The following is a 16,453-nucleotide window of genomic DNA, read 5'->3' on the forward strand; positions in this document are numbered from 1 at the left end:
CTTGGCAGATCTTGTATCAATATCAGAGAGTATCACTAGTAAGTTATTATCTCTGTCCAAAGACTAGATAGTAATGTTACACTTGATATCTTGAAATGGGCCCACAAATTGCAATATTTGGTTAATTGCTAATTTTTATGCATGATTTTATTGAACTCTAATATGAGCCTGTGTGTTTTATTGTCTTTTGTATTTAGTATCATCTATATCTGCCAACATAAACAACATTCCGGTGCTTAACGGCATTAACTTTAAGAAATGAAAGAAGCACGTGATGACTGTGCTTGGTTGCATGGATCTTGACATTGCTTTTAGGATGGATCGCCCAATGCCTCTGTCCAGCTTAAGTACTACTGAACAGAAGGTTGCTATGGAAAAATGGGAGAGATCTGATCGGATGAGCCTGATGATCATGCAAAACTCAATTCCAGACTCGATAAGCAGTGGACTGACTAAGGCGAGTGCTAAGGAGTTCCTCAAGCAACTCTTTGATCGCTTTTCAGCGAGTGGGAAAGTGGAGACAAGCACTGTATTATCTAAGCTTGTCACCATGCGGTATAACGGTAAGGGGAACATACGGGAGTACATTATGAATATGTCTAACCTGGTGACCAAACTCAGGGAACTAAGACTTGTATTGTCTGAAGACATACTTGTTCATTTGGTCCTCATATCTGTTCCTGTTCAGTATAACACACTTAAGATCTCCTATAATTCTCAAAAGGAGAAGTGGAGCTTGAATGAGCTCATTGCACATTGTGTTCAGGAAGAAGATAAGATTAACCAGGAAAAGACAGAAAGTGCTCACCTAGCATCAACTTCAGGAGTAAAAAGGCTGGATAAGCAAAAGAAGGATAAAGGTATAGCAAACACAATAACTTCACAAGTCAAAGGCAAAAGAAATTTGGATTCAAGGCATTCCTGTTTCTTTTGCAAAAGGACTGGTATCGTGAAGAAAATGTGTTATGAATACGCCGCTTGGCGTGCTAAGAAAGGTTTGCCTCCACTATTGAAAGCCGATTGATGGCGAAAGATACATCTTTGTGGGCTGTAGAACAACCTTGCAGTGGAAGCAATCGGTGTTTGTTTTATTTGTTGTTCAATTATGTACTGATTGTTATTTGAATTTAGAAGAAACTTTTCATGTACCGTCATTCAGACGGAACTAATTTCTATTTCCTTTTGGACAAATTTGGTTTTAATTGTTCAATTGAAATAGATCATTTAGTGTTTCTTTAAATTCTAATATTGTGGATTATAGTACTTAAATTGATTAAAGATATATGATCAAACACCATAAAGGCGAATGTGGAGTCAGGCAAAGATATTTGGGGTTCATTCCCTTAGGTATCGTGAAATGACAAACATTGTCTTGTCTGCTTCAATAATGACTCATGGCATTAGGAATACCTTTACTGGAAGCAGTTTGATCGCTCAAACAACCCTTCTTTTAATCAAGAAACTCATGTTCGTCGAGGATGTTAATTACAGTGGGAGTAATCAAAATAAAGAGATTGTGTTTGAAGATGAGTATGCAAATATTCGTCTTAAAGTCACGACTGACAATAACTAAATTTTTTTTGATATAATTATTGTTCAGCCTGTGAATTAAAGTATTTAATCAGATACAACCATGTTGGTTAATCCCACATTTAGTGAACAACCTTTTCTCGTACTAGTTAATAAAGAACCTCTAAAAGAAACAGAGGAATAGCTAGAGAGATTATGGTTGACATTAACGACCTTGAATTAAGGAAACACTTAGAAGATCCACTATGACTTTGTTGTCTATCTTAATGAGCACAATTATGACTTAAGGTTTGAAGTATTTAACTTCTCCTAGTGAAGTCAAAATGGGCTCAAAAAAAATTTGATGACTGGATTGAGGTCATGAAAGGAGAGTTGAAGTCTATGGACGACATTAACATTAGGATCTTGTCGAGTTACCTCTAGGGTGAGATCAATTGGTAGTAAATGAATTTACGAAACCAAAAAGACTCAAAAGGTAACATCGAAAGATATAAAGCACGTCTAGTCGTCAATGACTTTACTCATAAGGGGGATTAAACTTCGAAGAGGTATTCTCGCCTGACTTTACGAAGTATTCTTTAAATAAAATAAATTGTACCAAAATTTTGATGAGGTCATTCCTCTTTCGGTTCTATGAGGAAAATATCATCGATCAGTGCATATATCTCAAGATCAGTGGGAGTGGATTTATGATCCTAGAACTATATGTAGGTGTGGTTCTACTAGCAAACACTGATATAGGATTGTAGCATTAGACCAAGGGTTTTCTCTCAAGCGAATTTAAAATGAAAGACCTTGGAAATGCTTCTTATGTTTTGGGTATCCAGATAGACCAAGATCACCCTAAGGACACTCTTGGTCTTTCCCAAAAGGCCTATATCGTAAATTTCTCTATGGCATCCAGAAATATTCGCTAGGAGATATGTCAGTGAATAATGATGGCAAGTTTAGTTTGCTCCAACTTGTGAAGTTCGATCTTGAGTAAGAAACTGAGACAATCCCAAACTCGTCTGTGGTTGGAAGTCTCATGCATGCACAAGTTTGTACATGTTTGGATTTGACACTTGTTGAAGGAATGTTGGGTAGATATCCAAGTAACCCAAGCCTAGACAGTTGAAAGTTCATCCAACGGGTTATGTGATAACTGCAAAAGAGCGAAAGATTACATGCTCACTTTTGAGGAGAACCGATCATAGAGAGATCATGGGTTGCTCCGATACGGATTTGCTGGATATCTTTATCATAAGAAATCCAGATCAGGTTACATTTTTGTGGTGGTTGGAAGGGTTAATTATTGGAAAGTGTAAAACAATCCCTATGACCTTCTCGACCATGAAAGTAGAGTTCTTAACATGCTTTCAAGCATCAATCATGCAATTTGGCTTTGAAATTTTGTCTTTAAGTTAGAATGTGGTCGGATACGCAAAACGACCAATGAGGATCTAACATGACGATTAGGCAGCTGAGTTGTACTTAAATAACAACAAAAGCTTTTCAAAGTCCAAATACATTGGTATGTAGTACCTTGCGGTAAAAGGTAACGTTCAGAGTCTTTTGGTATCCATTGAGCACATTGACACAAACTCCAATATGGTGAACCACTCACTAAAGATTTACCGCCTAAAGTTTTTCAGCAAGTATGTGGTTTATATCGGGATTCTAGGATCCCATTGATTAGTGGGAGTTTGTTGTCTTAATTTTTTGGATCCATTTGGTTGTGCTCATTGGAAATGTTTGGTTTCTTGTATTGACCTTACGTAGTTTCAGAAGTTATGTATTATATTTGGTACTCTGAACATAAGGATATCAACTTTCTATTGAGGACATCATTGGGAGAAAGTTGGACTCTGTGGAGTCACTGGATTAGTTGGAAATAGACATGTTTTAGATCACAATTGCATGCAATTTCCATGCTACACATCCACACTTGATCTATGTTGTTAATTACGTTAGTAATGTGACCATTAAAGGTTTAGTCATGAACTAATGCGACGAACGCCGTTTTGATCCCTTGCTAATGTGGTTAATGAACCAGATTGTACGTGATATTTGAAGTCGTGAAATAACAATTTTTGTGCACACTAAGGTTCTTGTATTATGAAATTCGGGAAACATATAAAGTCCAAGTGGGAGATTGTTAGTATTTTTAATACTAATGACTAATGTGGACTAATATATGTATTAATTACATAATACATGTTATTTCACTTAAGGGTCCCAAAATGTGATCTAATTAATTTAAACATTATGGACCATAAAATATCAGTTTGAAGTGTGGGGAGCGTATTAGCAATATGTCATGTGTAGAGCCCTCAAAAGTAATTATCAAAGAATAATGGGCTCTTTAATAATTACTTGGGTAACTGCTAATAACTACCTAGGCAGTTCCCGTATTATTCAGGGCAAATCCCTAAACCAGAGAATAGAGAGGTGATTTTCCCAACTCCCATTTTGAGAAATCAGAAACAACGTCCATTCTCAAGGTTTAGAAGATTTTGTCCAAATCTTAAGGGTAACACTAAAATATCAAGTATCTTCAAGCTATGGATTCGGGTAAGTAACTAAAACCTTTTACATCTCTTTAATTCATCAAATAGGGATCTTGGTTTAATTCATTATTTGTGTTTTGTTATTTATATGCATGAGTAATGAATTTTCCATCATTTATTTGTTCCTCTGTTTTCTGGTTTGGTCGAGGCTGCAAAAAGTAAGAAATCGGAAAGTTTCTAGAAGACCGGGAGTAGTACTCTGTACACAACCAACAACTGGAAGGAGATTCATGGTTTTATTTTAAGCTTGTACTCGTCTCGATAAAACACTGTCTCTATGTAGCAGTCATAAGGGATGCATAGTACATGTCAGTAGATTCATTTGTACCTCTGTTACCTGGTTTTGTCGAGGCCGTACAAAGTAACAAATTGAGCAATTTTTGGAACCATGGAAGCAGTACTCTGTACACAGTCAACAGCTGGGTGGAGACTCATTCTTTTATTTTTGGTTTGCAGTGATCTCCCTCTCTAGTTCATATGTCAATTTTAAGACTCATATATTGTGAAAAGGTAAAACCCTTGATGATTGTCACTCTCGGATGAAGCCGAGAGAGAGACCGATGAAGACTCTCGGTTATAACCGAGTGAAGATGAACACACTCGGTGAAACCGAGTGGAAGGGAGAGAAGGTGATGGTCTCGGGTATACCGAGAGAGAGAGAGGGATGTCTTCGGGTGAACCGAGACTGATAGAGAGATGACTTCGGGTTGAACTGAGATGTTGTTCGTGGTGAGAGACAAGAGCTTGGTAAAATACCTTCTTTGTTATTCACTACAACTTGACTTTTACAATGTGTATGGGTACATATATATAAGTTTACAATGTAGGAGTTTGGAGAGATCAAAACTCTATGATAATTATCTAAATTACAATCCTAAAGCTTAAGGAATCCTAATTGTATTAGGATTCCTATGCGACCGATTCACTCGGTTTTGGCCGAATGGAGTGGACCTTCCAACACTCCCCCTAGAGTTAGATCGGGAATGGAAGTAACGCCTAACTTGCCAATTATGTTCTTGAACGGTTCTGCCCCAAGTGGCTTTGTGAAGATATCTGCTAACTGATTATCTGTACTAGTGAAGCGCGTGGCAATGACGTTGTCTTTGATCTTTTCACGAACGATGTGGCAATCTATCTCAATGTGTTTTGTACGTTCGTGGAAGACAGGATTATCAGCAATGTAGAGAGCGGCCCGGTTGTCACAGTAAACTGTCATCGGGTCGGAGTGGTCGATTTCAAAATCAAGTAGTAGATACTTGAGCCATTGTAATTCGCATGTGAGGATGGCTAAAGCTCGATATTCTGCTTCTGCCAAAGATTTGACAACTGTTGGTTGCTTCTTTGATTTCCAGGAGAGAGGGCTGGAGCTTATCATTGTAAAGTATCCTGTAGTTGATCTACGGGTCGAAGACAACCAACCCAGTCCGTATCACAGTATCTTGTAATGTGGAGAGAGCTGTTTGCTGATAAGAAAAATCCTTTATCAAGGGTACCTTTCAAGTATCGTAGAACGCGATGAGCGGCGTCTAAGTGTACTTGGCTAGGTGTTTGCATGAATTGACTAAGGTTATTTACGGCAAAGGTGATATCCGGCCGTGTAACCGTTAAGTAGAGTAGTCGGCCGATGAGACGACGGTAGGTCGATGGATCGGTCAATGGTGTACCGTCAGTGGGACTAAGACAGAGTTTTTGTTCCATGGGAAATTTCGAAGGACGTGCAGCGGTGAGTCCAGAATCTTTTAGAATATCAAGTGCATTTTCCGTTGACATAGGAAAATGCCTTGTGATGAGCAAGATACTTCAATACCAAATAAGTATTGTAGACGGCCTAGATCTTTCAGTGAGAAATCATTATTTAGGAATAATTTCAACTGGAAAATAACATGATCATTATTTCCCGTGATAATTATGTCGATCAAAGAGATTCTTCCATATATCGTAGGCGGTTTCATCGTATAAGATGGATGATCGGAGAGGTGGATCAACTGAATTGATAAGCCAACTAGAAATGAGTTCGTTACATCGTCCTTATTGATTTAATTCATTAGGATCGGTGGGTGTTTCGATGCTTCCATCAACGAATCCTAGTTTGCCTTTAGCTCTTAAGGCTTTAATCATACCTCGTGACCATGAGGAGTAGTTATCACCAGTTAGAAGCGGTGTAATGAGAATGGTGGTGGGGGAATCCGAATGATTAACGCCAAACGGTCCACCATTAGTAATAGAGTGAACCTGAGTAGTTTCCGAAGATTCAGGAGTAGTCATGGTTTAAAAAAAATGGCTCTTATACCATGTGAAAAGGTAAAACCCTTGATGATTGTCACTCTCGGATCAAGCCGAGAGAGAGACCGATGAAGACTCTCGGTTATAACCGAGCGAAGATGAACACACTCGGTGAAACCGAGTGGAAGGGAGAGAAGGTGACGGTCTCAGGTATACCGAGAGAGAGAGGGATGTCTTCGGGTGAACCGAAAGTGATAGAGAGATGACTTCGGGTTGAACCGAGAAGAATAGATGTTGTTTGTGATGAGAGACAAGAGCTTGGTAAAATACCTTCTTTGTTATTCACTACAACTTGACTTTTACAATGTGTATGGGTACATATATATGTTTACAATGTAGGAGTTTGGAGAGATTAAAACTCTATGATAATTATCTAAATTACAACCCTAAGGCTTAAGGAATCCTAATTGTATTAGGATTCCTATGGGACCGATCCACTCGGTTTTGGCCGAGTGGGGTGGACCTTCCAACATATATTGATAAGTGTGTTGTTAATGGTTTTCTCAAGGCATCCATGAAATAAATATTTTGGTAATGAGGGGCATACAGTATATGTTAGTAGTTGAAGGATATTAGTAAAGAAATTAGATGGAATTTTGAGATTCATGTATTGATAAATCTGTCGTTAATGATTTTTGTTGCTGGATCCCTAAAACAAAAGTTGAGTAGATAAGTGAATGAGTTAAGTCCTCTGATAGTGAGATAGTCATAACTGACATTTCTTATGGAGTCTTCTATCATAGAGTCTGCTGCTCCCTTTCGCATATTTACAGGCTCAGACGGCACACTATGTTCCATAATGAAGCTAACGAAATAACTAATGCCTTTATATATGCGTGCAAAAATTTCTGGTTGCTAGAAACCATCTGCAGTTTTTGTACCCCCGTCAGAGGAAATAACCGCGCTCCTAAATAAGTCAGCAAGTCGTTTAACACAAATTTTTATATAGCAACACGAGAGGTTCTTGAATCTTCATATGCGAGGTGACCTTCTTCAGGTAAATTAGGTTATCCCGAAATTAAAACATGGAATTACAACACATTGTGCCAACATAAACTCTTTCCTTGTGTTGTTAACCAATTAATTTATGAAACTGAAACAAATTCCAATAATAAAGGATTCAACAACATGTAATAAGTGCATTTTGGGTGCTTCTCCGGAACTATGAGCTGCATCAACATTGGTTGCAGATTAGTCTTAGCCCAATGATGAATGATTCTAATGTCACCTTTAGATGAGTCTTGGTTCCCTGTTGATTTCAAGAATCGAAGAAGCCATCTTAGTGTAGTAAGTCGAACTTCGTAAGATGGGTTTGATATCGAGATGATAAGCCTTTCTTGAAGTCCATTGACTGCAGGCTCAGTTTCTGGAACCTTTGACGAATCCAAAGCAGATGAAGAATGTCCCTTTGGCATCTTAATGCCTTCTTCAAATGCTCCAGTAGATGGTTGAAATATACAATTGAAGTAAGATAAAGCTGCTTGCTTGCGAAGTTCTGCTCTTGTTGGATCATAAAATGCAGGCAAATTAGAAGGTTCTATATCTAAGCATTTAGATGATAAATCCAGAAGACAACCCCTAATTTCCCCAACACATTATTCTGCATTCTCTTACTATATCAAGAACATAGTGTAAATATGAGCTATTGAGAGTAGGACAAGGGCATAATCTGGGGCTCCCAGTCCACGAACGTATAAGAACCTCGATCAACTCATTTAAAATATGATCTTTCTTCGACCCATTGACCAAGTATCTGTAGTTAGTTTCCAGAAGAAAAAATATACTGTAATAACATTCCATTAATCGCATTAGATGAAGCAACATTTTGGATCCTTGTAGCAGGCAGCTCAGAGGAAATTTCATGTCGGATAGTTGGAAGTTTCTCATAGGATATTTGGCCAGTTAGTGATCTTGATGCAAGAAATCCAACTTTGAGATGCTTTGAGTTTGAGTTGAGCATCTCCTGATGAATGGTGCGAATAGGAAAGGATTAGCACAGGACACAAGTAGAATTTTGTATGATCTGATGATCTATCTTCAAGTAACTCAGTAGCAAGTTTCAATTCATTAAATAGAAAATGATGCAATTAAGGATACCTACAAAAAGGAAAGTTGAATTTAGTAATTAAGGAAAATAAATTGTTCGAAAATCATCAAAAGGATATTGTTGGTAGTCAAGAAGAATAAACAGAGAAGAGTAGTAGATAAAAGATATTCGATTGATTTAACGATAGTTCTAACAGTTTATATAGGAAATCAAATAACAAGAAGTAAACCCACTAAATTGACTTTGTGGAGAAAAATCAGCACCATGAGAAAACACCCGATCCTAACTGAAACAGTACCCTGAAGTACTCTTCATGTCATCTACGGATCCAGCCCAATCACTATCTGAGAATCCACATAACTTGAAATTTTGACACTTCTCAAACTTTACACCAAAACTAATAGTACCTTTCATATACCGAAGTATTCTTTTTGCTGCTCTTAAATGCATATCACTGGCACAGTGCATGAATCGAGACAAGATACTTACAGCAAAAAGAATATCAGGTCTTGTTGCGGTGAGATACATCAAACAACCAATCAGACTTCTAAACTCTCCTTCATCAACTTTATCAGTACCATCTTCTTTAGTCAGCTTCTCTTTGTGATACATTGGTGTATTTGTGGCCTTACAGTCTTCCATTTGAAATTTCTTAAGTATCTCCTTTGCATATTTCTTTTGGCAGATGAATACTTCATCCTCACTTTGCTTTACTTCCATTCCAAGAAAGTAAGTCATAAGTCTGAGATCTGTCATCTCAAAAACATGCATCATTTCTTGGTTAAACTCTTCAACCAACAATGCACTATTTTCTGTTACCAAAACATCATCAACATAAAGAGACACTATGAGAACACCATTATCTTTCTGTTTAACATAAAGAGTTGCCTCAGATAAGCTTTTTTTGAAGCCTAAGCTTTGCAAATGATCATCTATCCTGCTGTACCAGGTTCTGGGTGCTTGCTTTAGGCCATAAAGAGCCTTTTTGAGTAGGTACACCTTATCCTCTTCACCTTGAACTACAAAATCACCTGGTTGCTCCACATATATTTCTTCTTGCAAAACACCATTTAAAAAGGCTGATTTGAGCATACCCCTTCACATGCTTTAGGTAAGGAACCAACCACTAAGCTACTCCTTTATTTATAACCACCTTGTAACGGTACCTGAAAGATATGAAGCATCTATAACCACCTTGGAAAACCCAAAAGACTTGTCCAAAATTACCTTTGCCGAGTTGGTAAATGCTTTGCAGGCTCAAGAGCAACGAAGACTTATGAAACAAGAACGTGTCGCTGAAGGAGCTTTGCAAGGCAAACATTATAATGTTGAAAAAAACAAGAAAAAACTAAAAAAAAAATCAGGAGTCAAGCAACGAGAACGCTACAAACAACCAAATTCAGGGCAAGGGTAAAAACTTTAAAAAGAACTATCCACCTTGTCAACATTGTGGCAAACTAGGTCACCCACCATTCAAGTGTTGGAGGAGACCTGATGCAAAATGCAACAAGTGCAATCAGCTTGGACATGAAGCTGTAATTTGCAAAAGGAGCTCTTCAATGCAAGAAGTAGATGCTCAAGTTGCTGAACCAAATGAAGAAGATCATATGTTTGTAGATACATGTTTCTTAGCTAGGGTCTCATCAGAAAGTTGGCTGATTGATAGTGGTTGCACAAACCACATGACTCATGATAAAACTCTTTTCAGAGATTTGAAGCTTACTGAAATCACAAAGGTCCGAATAGGAAATGGTGGTTTTATTCATGCAAAAAAAAAAAAATGAACCATTGCAATCACAACCAACTCAGGTAGAAAGACAATTTTGGAAGTTCTTTATGTACCTGATATTGACCAAAATTTGTTGAGTGTTGGCCAACTACTAGAGAAAGGATTCAAAGTATCCTTCGAAGATCGTTATTGTTAAATTCATGATGGTGCTGGCCATGAGGTTTTACGAATTAAAATGAAAGGTAAAAGCTTTTCATTTGACCCAACAGAGGAGGAACACATAACTTATTCTACAGAAGTAAGCATCACTGAAATTTGGCACAAGAGGCTCGAGCATTGTCATCTTCAACGAATGTTAAAAATGAAGGAAAATGACTCGATAAGAGGTTTACCTGTTCTCATTAATAAGCTACCAAACTGTCATGCATGTCAATATGGCAAGCAAAGTAGGATGCCATTTCCTATATCAACTTCCAGAGCTTCTAAAAGGCTACAATTAATTCACACCGATGTGTCGGGACCTCAAAGAACACCATCACTACAAGGTAGTGTGTACTATGTTATTTTTATTGATGATTTCACAAGAATGTGCTGGATTTTTTTCTTGAAATACAAGTCAGAAGTGGCTGGAGTTTTCTGGAAGTTTAAGAAAATGGTGGAGAATCAAAGTGGGTGCAGAATTCAAGTGTTAAGGTCTGATAACGAAAAAGAGTACACATCATCGACTTTTAACTTGTACTGTGAAGAAAATGGCATTGAACATCAACTTACTGCTCCTTATACTCCAGAGCAAAATGGAGTTAGCGAAAGAAGAAACAGATATGTAATGGAGGTGGCTAGATGTATGCTACATGAAAAGAATTTGCCTAAAACATTTTGGCTAGAAGCAGCAAACACAGCAGTTTTTCTTCAGGATCGACTTCCAACCAAATCTTTGGAAGATAAAGCTCCATATGAGGATTGGTATGGGTATAAACCTTCATTAAGCTTTCTTAAAGTTTTTGAGTGTGTATGTTTTGCTCATGTTCCACAGGTTAAGCGTGACAAACTTGACAAAAAGGCGACTCCAGGCATATTTGTAGGTTACAGTTTACTTTCTAAAGCCTACAAAGTTTATCATCCACAAACAGGAAAAATGTCCATCACTAGAGATGTACACTTCAACGAAGACGAGGAGTGGGACTGGAAGAAATTACAAAAACCAAGTGGAATCCCACCAACTTTAGAAGACAACTTCTCTGAAGAAGATAGAACAAATGAGTGGAGTGGTGCTGGTGATGGAGGTGATTGATGGTGAAGAGGAAGAAGATGATGAAAAAGATGATGATGGACTTGAGTTGGAGATGTTTATGTAGAGAAGGGTAATTTTGTTCAAATTCGCATGTGTTATTCGCATAAACAACGTTTTTTTGTTTTCCATCCAGGTGGGGGTGTAAATCAAAAGTTAAAAAAAACGGGGATGTAGTCATAATATTGATGTAATAGTGGGGGTCAAGGTCAAAATCTCCCTATAAGGAATTTGAAAATTACTTAGAAGCCAATAAAATATCTCTGAACCTTCCAAAATAAATACAAGCATTACTTTAGATGAAGTCATCAAGATATTTTTATAGATAATCAACAAATCTTTACAGAAGAGAACTAGGAATGGGTAGAAAAGGAGGAAAAATGGACAGACCTATGAAAATATTCAAGAGCAGTTGATGAACCGAGCAGATTCACCTTTTTGTGCAATAAGAAACCCAACCATTCGCAACACAAGCACTGTTCCGAACGACCCAATATGGCGATGAGAAAGAACGAATCGAGATGATCAAAGCGTTCAAAAGAGAAACCAGACCTATGAGTTGCTAAATTTGTATAATTAAAAGCAGCCCTAAGAACATTGAATGCACGTAATGTTGAAATTAGGAAGAGACATCTTAGCGACTGTGTCCTTTCCAAATTCTTACAAAATGGTGGTTATCCAATCCCATTAAATCCTTGACGCTGATGTTTTTACTAATAAAATGCATGAAGGACTAGTAAAAGTTGAAAAATAAGATTGTAGCATACCATTGTTCTTCATTTTCAGAAGGACTTTGAGGTTGAGGAAATGGTCACCTGTGGCCTCAAAATGGTTTATCTCAAGCATTCCGTCAGATACAGACATACAGTACATCGTCTCTCTCTCGCTAGTGGGAAAACAATAAGATTGTAGCATGCCATTGTTCTTATTAACTCCGTTCGATAGAGGGAAAACAATTTCGCGCGTGAAATTTCACAAAAAACGCGATTTTTCTAAATCAGTTCCCATTTGCGAAATTTCTAAAACCACCATTACCGTACACTTTAAGCACACTTGGAACCCATTTGAAGCAACAAAAACAACTTCCTAACTCTATCTTTTGTGAATTTCCCGTTTAATTCCATCACAACTTTTTTCTCTCTTCTTCTTCTTCTTTTTGATACCCTTCACTGATATCATTTGTGGGTGATGTTTAATTTCAAATTTGAAGGGTTATTTGGGATCTGATTTTATTTATGGTTGTGGAATTAGGTATTGGGATTGGCTGGAAATGCAGCAAAAGATAACAAGAAGAATAGAATAACGGAAGTGCTACATGTACAAAGTTCTTGACAAAACTCTTGACTTAATGACTCATTTTCACTAAAAGACAAAAGTAGATTAAAGTTTTTCAAAGTTTGACTTTGATCGGGACCGTTCACTTAGCATTTTGTTAAGAATCTTGTTAAAGATTCTTTGTACATTTAGAAACTATCTCCCACAAATTTGGCGGCCACTAAGTCCTATTTAAGCCTTTGTAACTCAATGAAAGCAGGAGTCGGAAGTTCTTATGTATTCCGAAAATCTTCTAGATCATCTTGAGACAATGAAGACTACCAATGCAAAAAAAAGAATGAAGACCACCAACCTTGAGGATCTTGCTGAAGAACTACTTGTGAATATTTTATCAAGAGTACCTACCAAGTCTCTGATAAGACTCAGTTGTGTTTCTAGGTTTTTGTTCAATTACATTCACCATGATCATCAAAGTTTAAACAAACACTACTTATCCTCTTCCCACTTCCTTGAATATTCTCAAAGGAACCCACTTCTCCTCTTCCAGTTTCACAATGGAAGCTATCCAACCGATAATTTTCCACCCATGGTAAGATACTTCCCTTTTTGTCTGGGTAACAGTATTGTAAATAGCTTCTTCTGCTTATTAGACAAAGACAGCAATGTTCTTCGAAAATTAGAAAGGAAAGTATGTGAGGTTCGGTTGTATACACTAATAAATAACACATCCACCACCACCACCAACAACAACAACGGGCAACAATGGATCGAAAAGACCTTTTGTTTTCCATTTTTATCACAATGGAAGATGAGCAATAGAATCAGCTTCTCAGATCAACTTTTAGTGTACGGGGAGGACAACAAAACCAAGTCTATAATGATTTACAATCTACATACAGAGAACCAGATTGTCGTAAAAATACCTTACGATGATCTTTTTGATTATAACTTAACTTACGATGATCTTTTAGTGTGGTATTTGGCAAACTTATTCCGCAAGTCTGTTCACATAAGCGATTCAATAAAGGCTAGCTGATTTTTGGCTACGTAATTAGATGATCACCGGTATTTTTTTTTTTGAATTTTCCTCTTGTGCTCCCCATTCACTTAATTGGTAACACAGTAATTACGTTACGATACAAATGAGAGACCCTCACTATCGAAATGGTATTACGTTATGCCTTGAAAACTAGCAAGTATGTTTGCTTTGCTTCAAAATGAGGGGTTGCCTTTTCAACTGTCTGAAATAGAATGGCCATGCAACATTAGCTCGCCACGGACCTAAATGAACACAAAAATCTAAGAAAGAAACGGAGCAGGTAAGATTATATTACTTCGAATCCGATCTTATGATATAGCTTATGTGCTGGTTCATTCCACCTGTGCACTTGTACAAATATGGCTCTTAAACCTGTAACATGAAATTCAGGTTCAGGGGAAGCATTTTTTTTTCGCAGATTACTGGTGAGCAAGTGTGCCATTTGAATTCTGTGGACTAACTATCATTAGTTAGTTTCAAGCTTAACGCCATTTAACGGTCAAAGTTAGTCCTCCGTGCCCCAAACTCAAAAAACAGTTGTATTATGACCCAGACCCATCACCTGGTATGTTTCTCTGACTCTGACCAATTCGCAAATAAAATATATCTTTTTCCTGCTCTAATTTTGCGTTTGCATCATGTTATGAATCCCAAAAATGCATCCCATATTAGATCTGACCAAATTATTGTGCATATATAATAAGTTTTATGTATTTCTAGACATACCGTCTGATTTTGCAGATTCAATAGCAAAACGCAACATTTTGCTTGCAATGCCTTGTCTACGTGCAAATTTAGGTACACACTAGTTTGTAATATAGCCATATCTCTTCGGGTTTCGTCTGTGGAAGGTGGAAAAGATTCCCACCTTCACAACTGCCTGGAAGATAGTTCGTAGAACAGGTAACTCTCAGTTTGAATTAAGTTGTTTCCAAGAATGCAAACCGAGAAGGTTGAATTTGATTATATCACTATGATAAGCGTAATTTCAGCTTGTGCTAATTTAGGTAAACTTAATACTGGAAAATGGGTTCATGAACTAGCTACTAGTAAAGGACTTGATACTAATTTATCAATCACAAAGGCTCTTATAGATATGTATGCAAAATGTGGAAGCATAGATTTGGCTAGGAATGTTTTTGAGAGATTACCCGAAAGAACTGTAGTATCTTGGACTACAATGATTGGAGCTTGCTCAACTAATGGACATGGAAGAGATGCTCTTGAGATCTTCTCGAGAATGCTTAAAGAGGAAGTTACACCCAATAATTTTACCTTCGCTGCTGTTTTAACAGCCTGTAGGCATTCAGGTTTAATAGAAGGGAAGAAGCATTTTGAGAGCATGAAAAGAGATTACTCCATTGTTCCGACTTCCGAGTTTAGAGCATTGTGCGTGTAAGGTAGACCTTCTTGGTCGAGCTGGTCAACTAACAGAGGCTTATGAGTTCATTCAGAAAATTCCGGCTTCACCAGATGTGAATGTATGGGGAGCTCTGCTCAGTGCTTGCAAAATCCATGGAAATCTTGAGATGGCTGAGCTCGTAGCTGAACTTTTATTCAAATTGGACCCTCATGTTACATATTATGTTATTATGTTGGATATCTATGCAGAAGCCGGTACGTGGGAAGATGCTGCAAGGTTGAGAAGTTTGATGGAGGAGAGAGAACTGAAAAAGATACCAGGTCGTAGTTCAGTTGAAGTTAGTCGGAGGTCCCATAGTTTTCTCTCATGATAACGTCCTTCATAAGGTTCACGTATTTTCTCATGGATTAAAGAATCAGCCTATCACATTAGTGAGAACTAGTACCAACCTACAATCTTGGATCGTCATAAATGGTGTAATTGAGTTTTATATTGAGAGGGATGCAACTAACAGAATCACCTTCATAGTTGTCAACAAGTCGTTTCAGAATTCGAGGGGGATGGAGCCACTGACTATTAATCTAGTTCATTCCTGTACGAGAAAGGTCTGAGTTTGCTTTTTAAGCAACTACATATTCATGTCTTTCAAGGATGAAATAATGAACTCTTATCGGCAAATGAATGGTCACGTATCAGATACTAGATCATACATGTGGATCATCGTTGTTATATCCATTTCTTCTTTCTGAGACTAGTTAAGCCAATGATTAGATCACCTTCATAGTTTTCAACAAGTCGTTTCAGAATTCGAGGGGGATGGAGCCACTGACTATTAATCTTGTTTCAAGGCAGAGGATTGGTATCCCTCGCACTATTTTCTGATTTATTATATTCATCTTAAAACTGCTCCATATGATATGGCTCGTAGCAGTGAGATTTCATATGCACACTTCATTACTGATTACGATGAATGTTACAGTTCGAAATTCGAATGTTGACTATTGTGAAACTAGGGTTTTGCAGAGAAACTCGTTTGGAGAATTAGGGCAAAATAGAATTAGGGCAAAACTCAAACAATATATACTTGGTCAATCTTTGACTAAGTCCTTGGTCAGCTTATATGGTGAAGACACTTGACTGGTCTATCTTGACTGGTCTATCTTGACTCTGAAGACTATCTTGACTGGTCCATCTTGACTAGTTCTCTACAAAACAAAATAACAATAATAGTTAGTTACAACTAACTTGGTTTAGTTCATAACTAACCTTCCTAATTCTGTTTTTCCCTTTCTATTAGTATAAATAAGATTGTTGTAATAAGAACAATTGATTTGATAGAAAATAAAAATT

General features: G+C 37.4%; 1 protein-coding gene across 1 annotated transcript; it reads left to right on the top strand.

The window, feature by feature from the left end:
* The first annotated feature begins 274 nt into the window (after positions 1-274).
* On the top strand, positions 275-1,024 carry LOC147547833 (uncharacterized). Its single transcript, XM_086667957.1, has one exon. The coding sequence runs from the start codon at positions 275-277 to the stop codon at positions 1,022-1,024; it is 750 nt and encodes a 249-aa protein (XP_086524083.1).
* Positions 1,025-16,453: the final 15,429 nt, after the last annotated feature.

Source organism: Eschscholzia californica, unplaced genomic scaffold, assembly GCF_041429995.1.
Source record: "Eschscholzia californica isolate CP2 unplaced genomic scaffold, dmEscCali1.0.p SCAF_3, whole genome shotgun sequence".
In the NCBI taxonomy this organism is placed as follows: domain Eukaryota; kingdom Viridiplantae; phylum Streptophyta; class Magnoliopsida; order Ranunculales; family Papaveraceae; genus Eschscholzia; species Eschscholzia californica.

Excerpts from the sequence above, each read along its gene's own strand:
- LOC147547833 (XM_086667957.1), top strand. The coding sequence starts at position 275 with ATGACTGTGCTTGGTTGCATGGATCTTGACATTGCTTTTAGGATGGAT.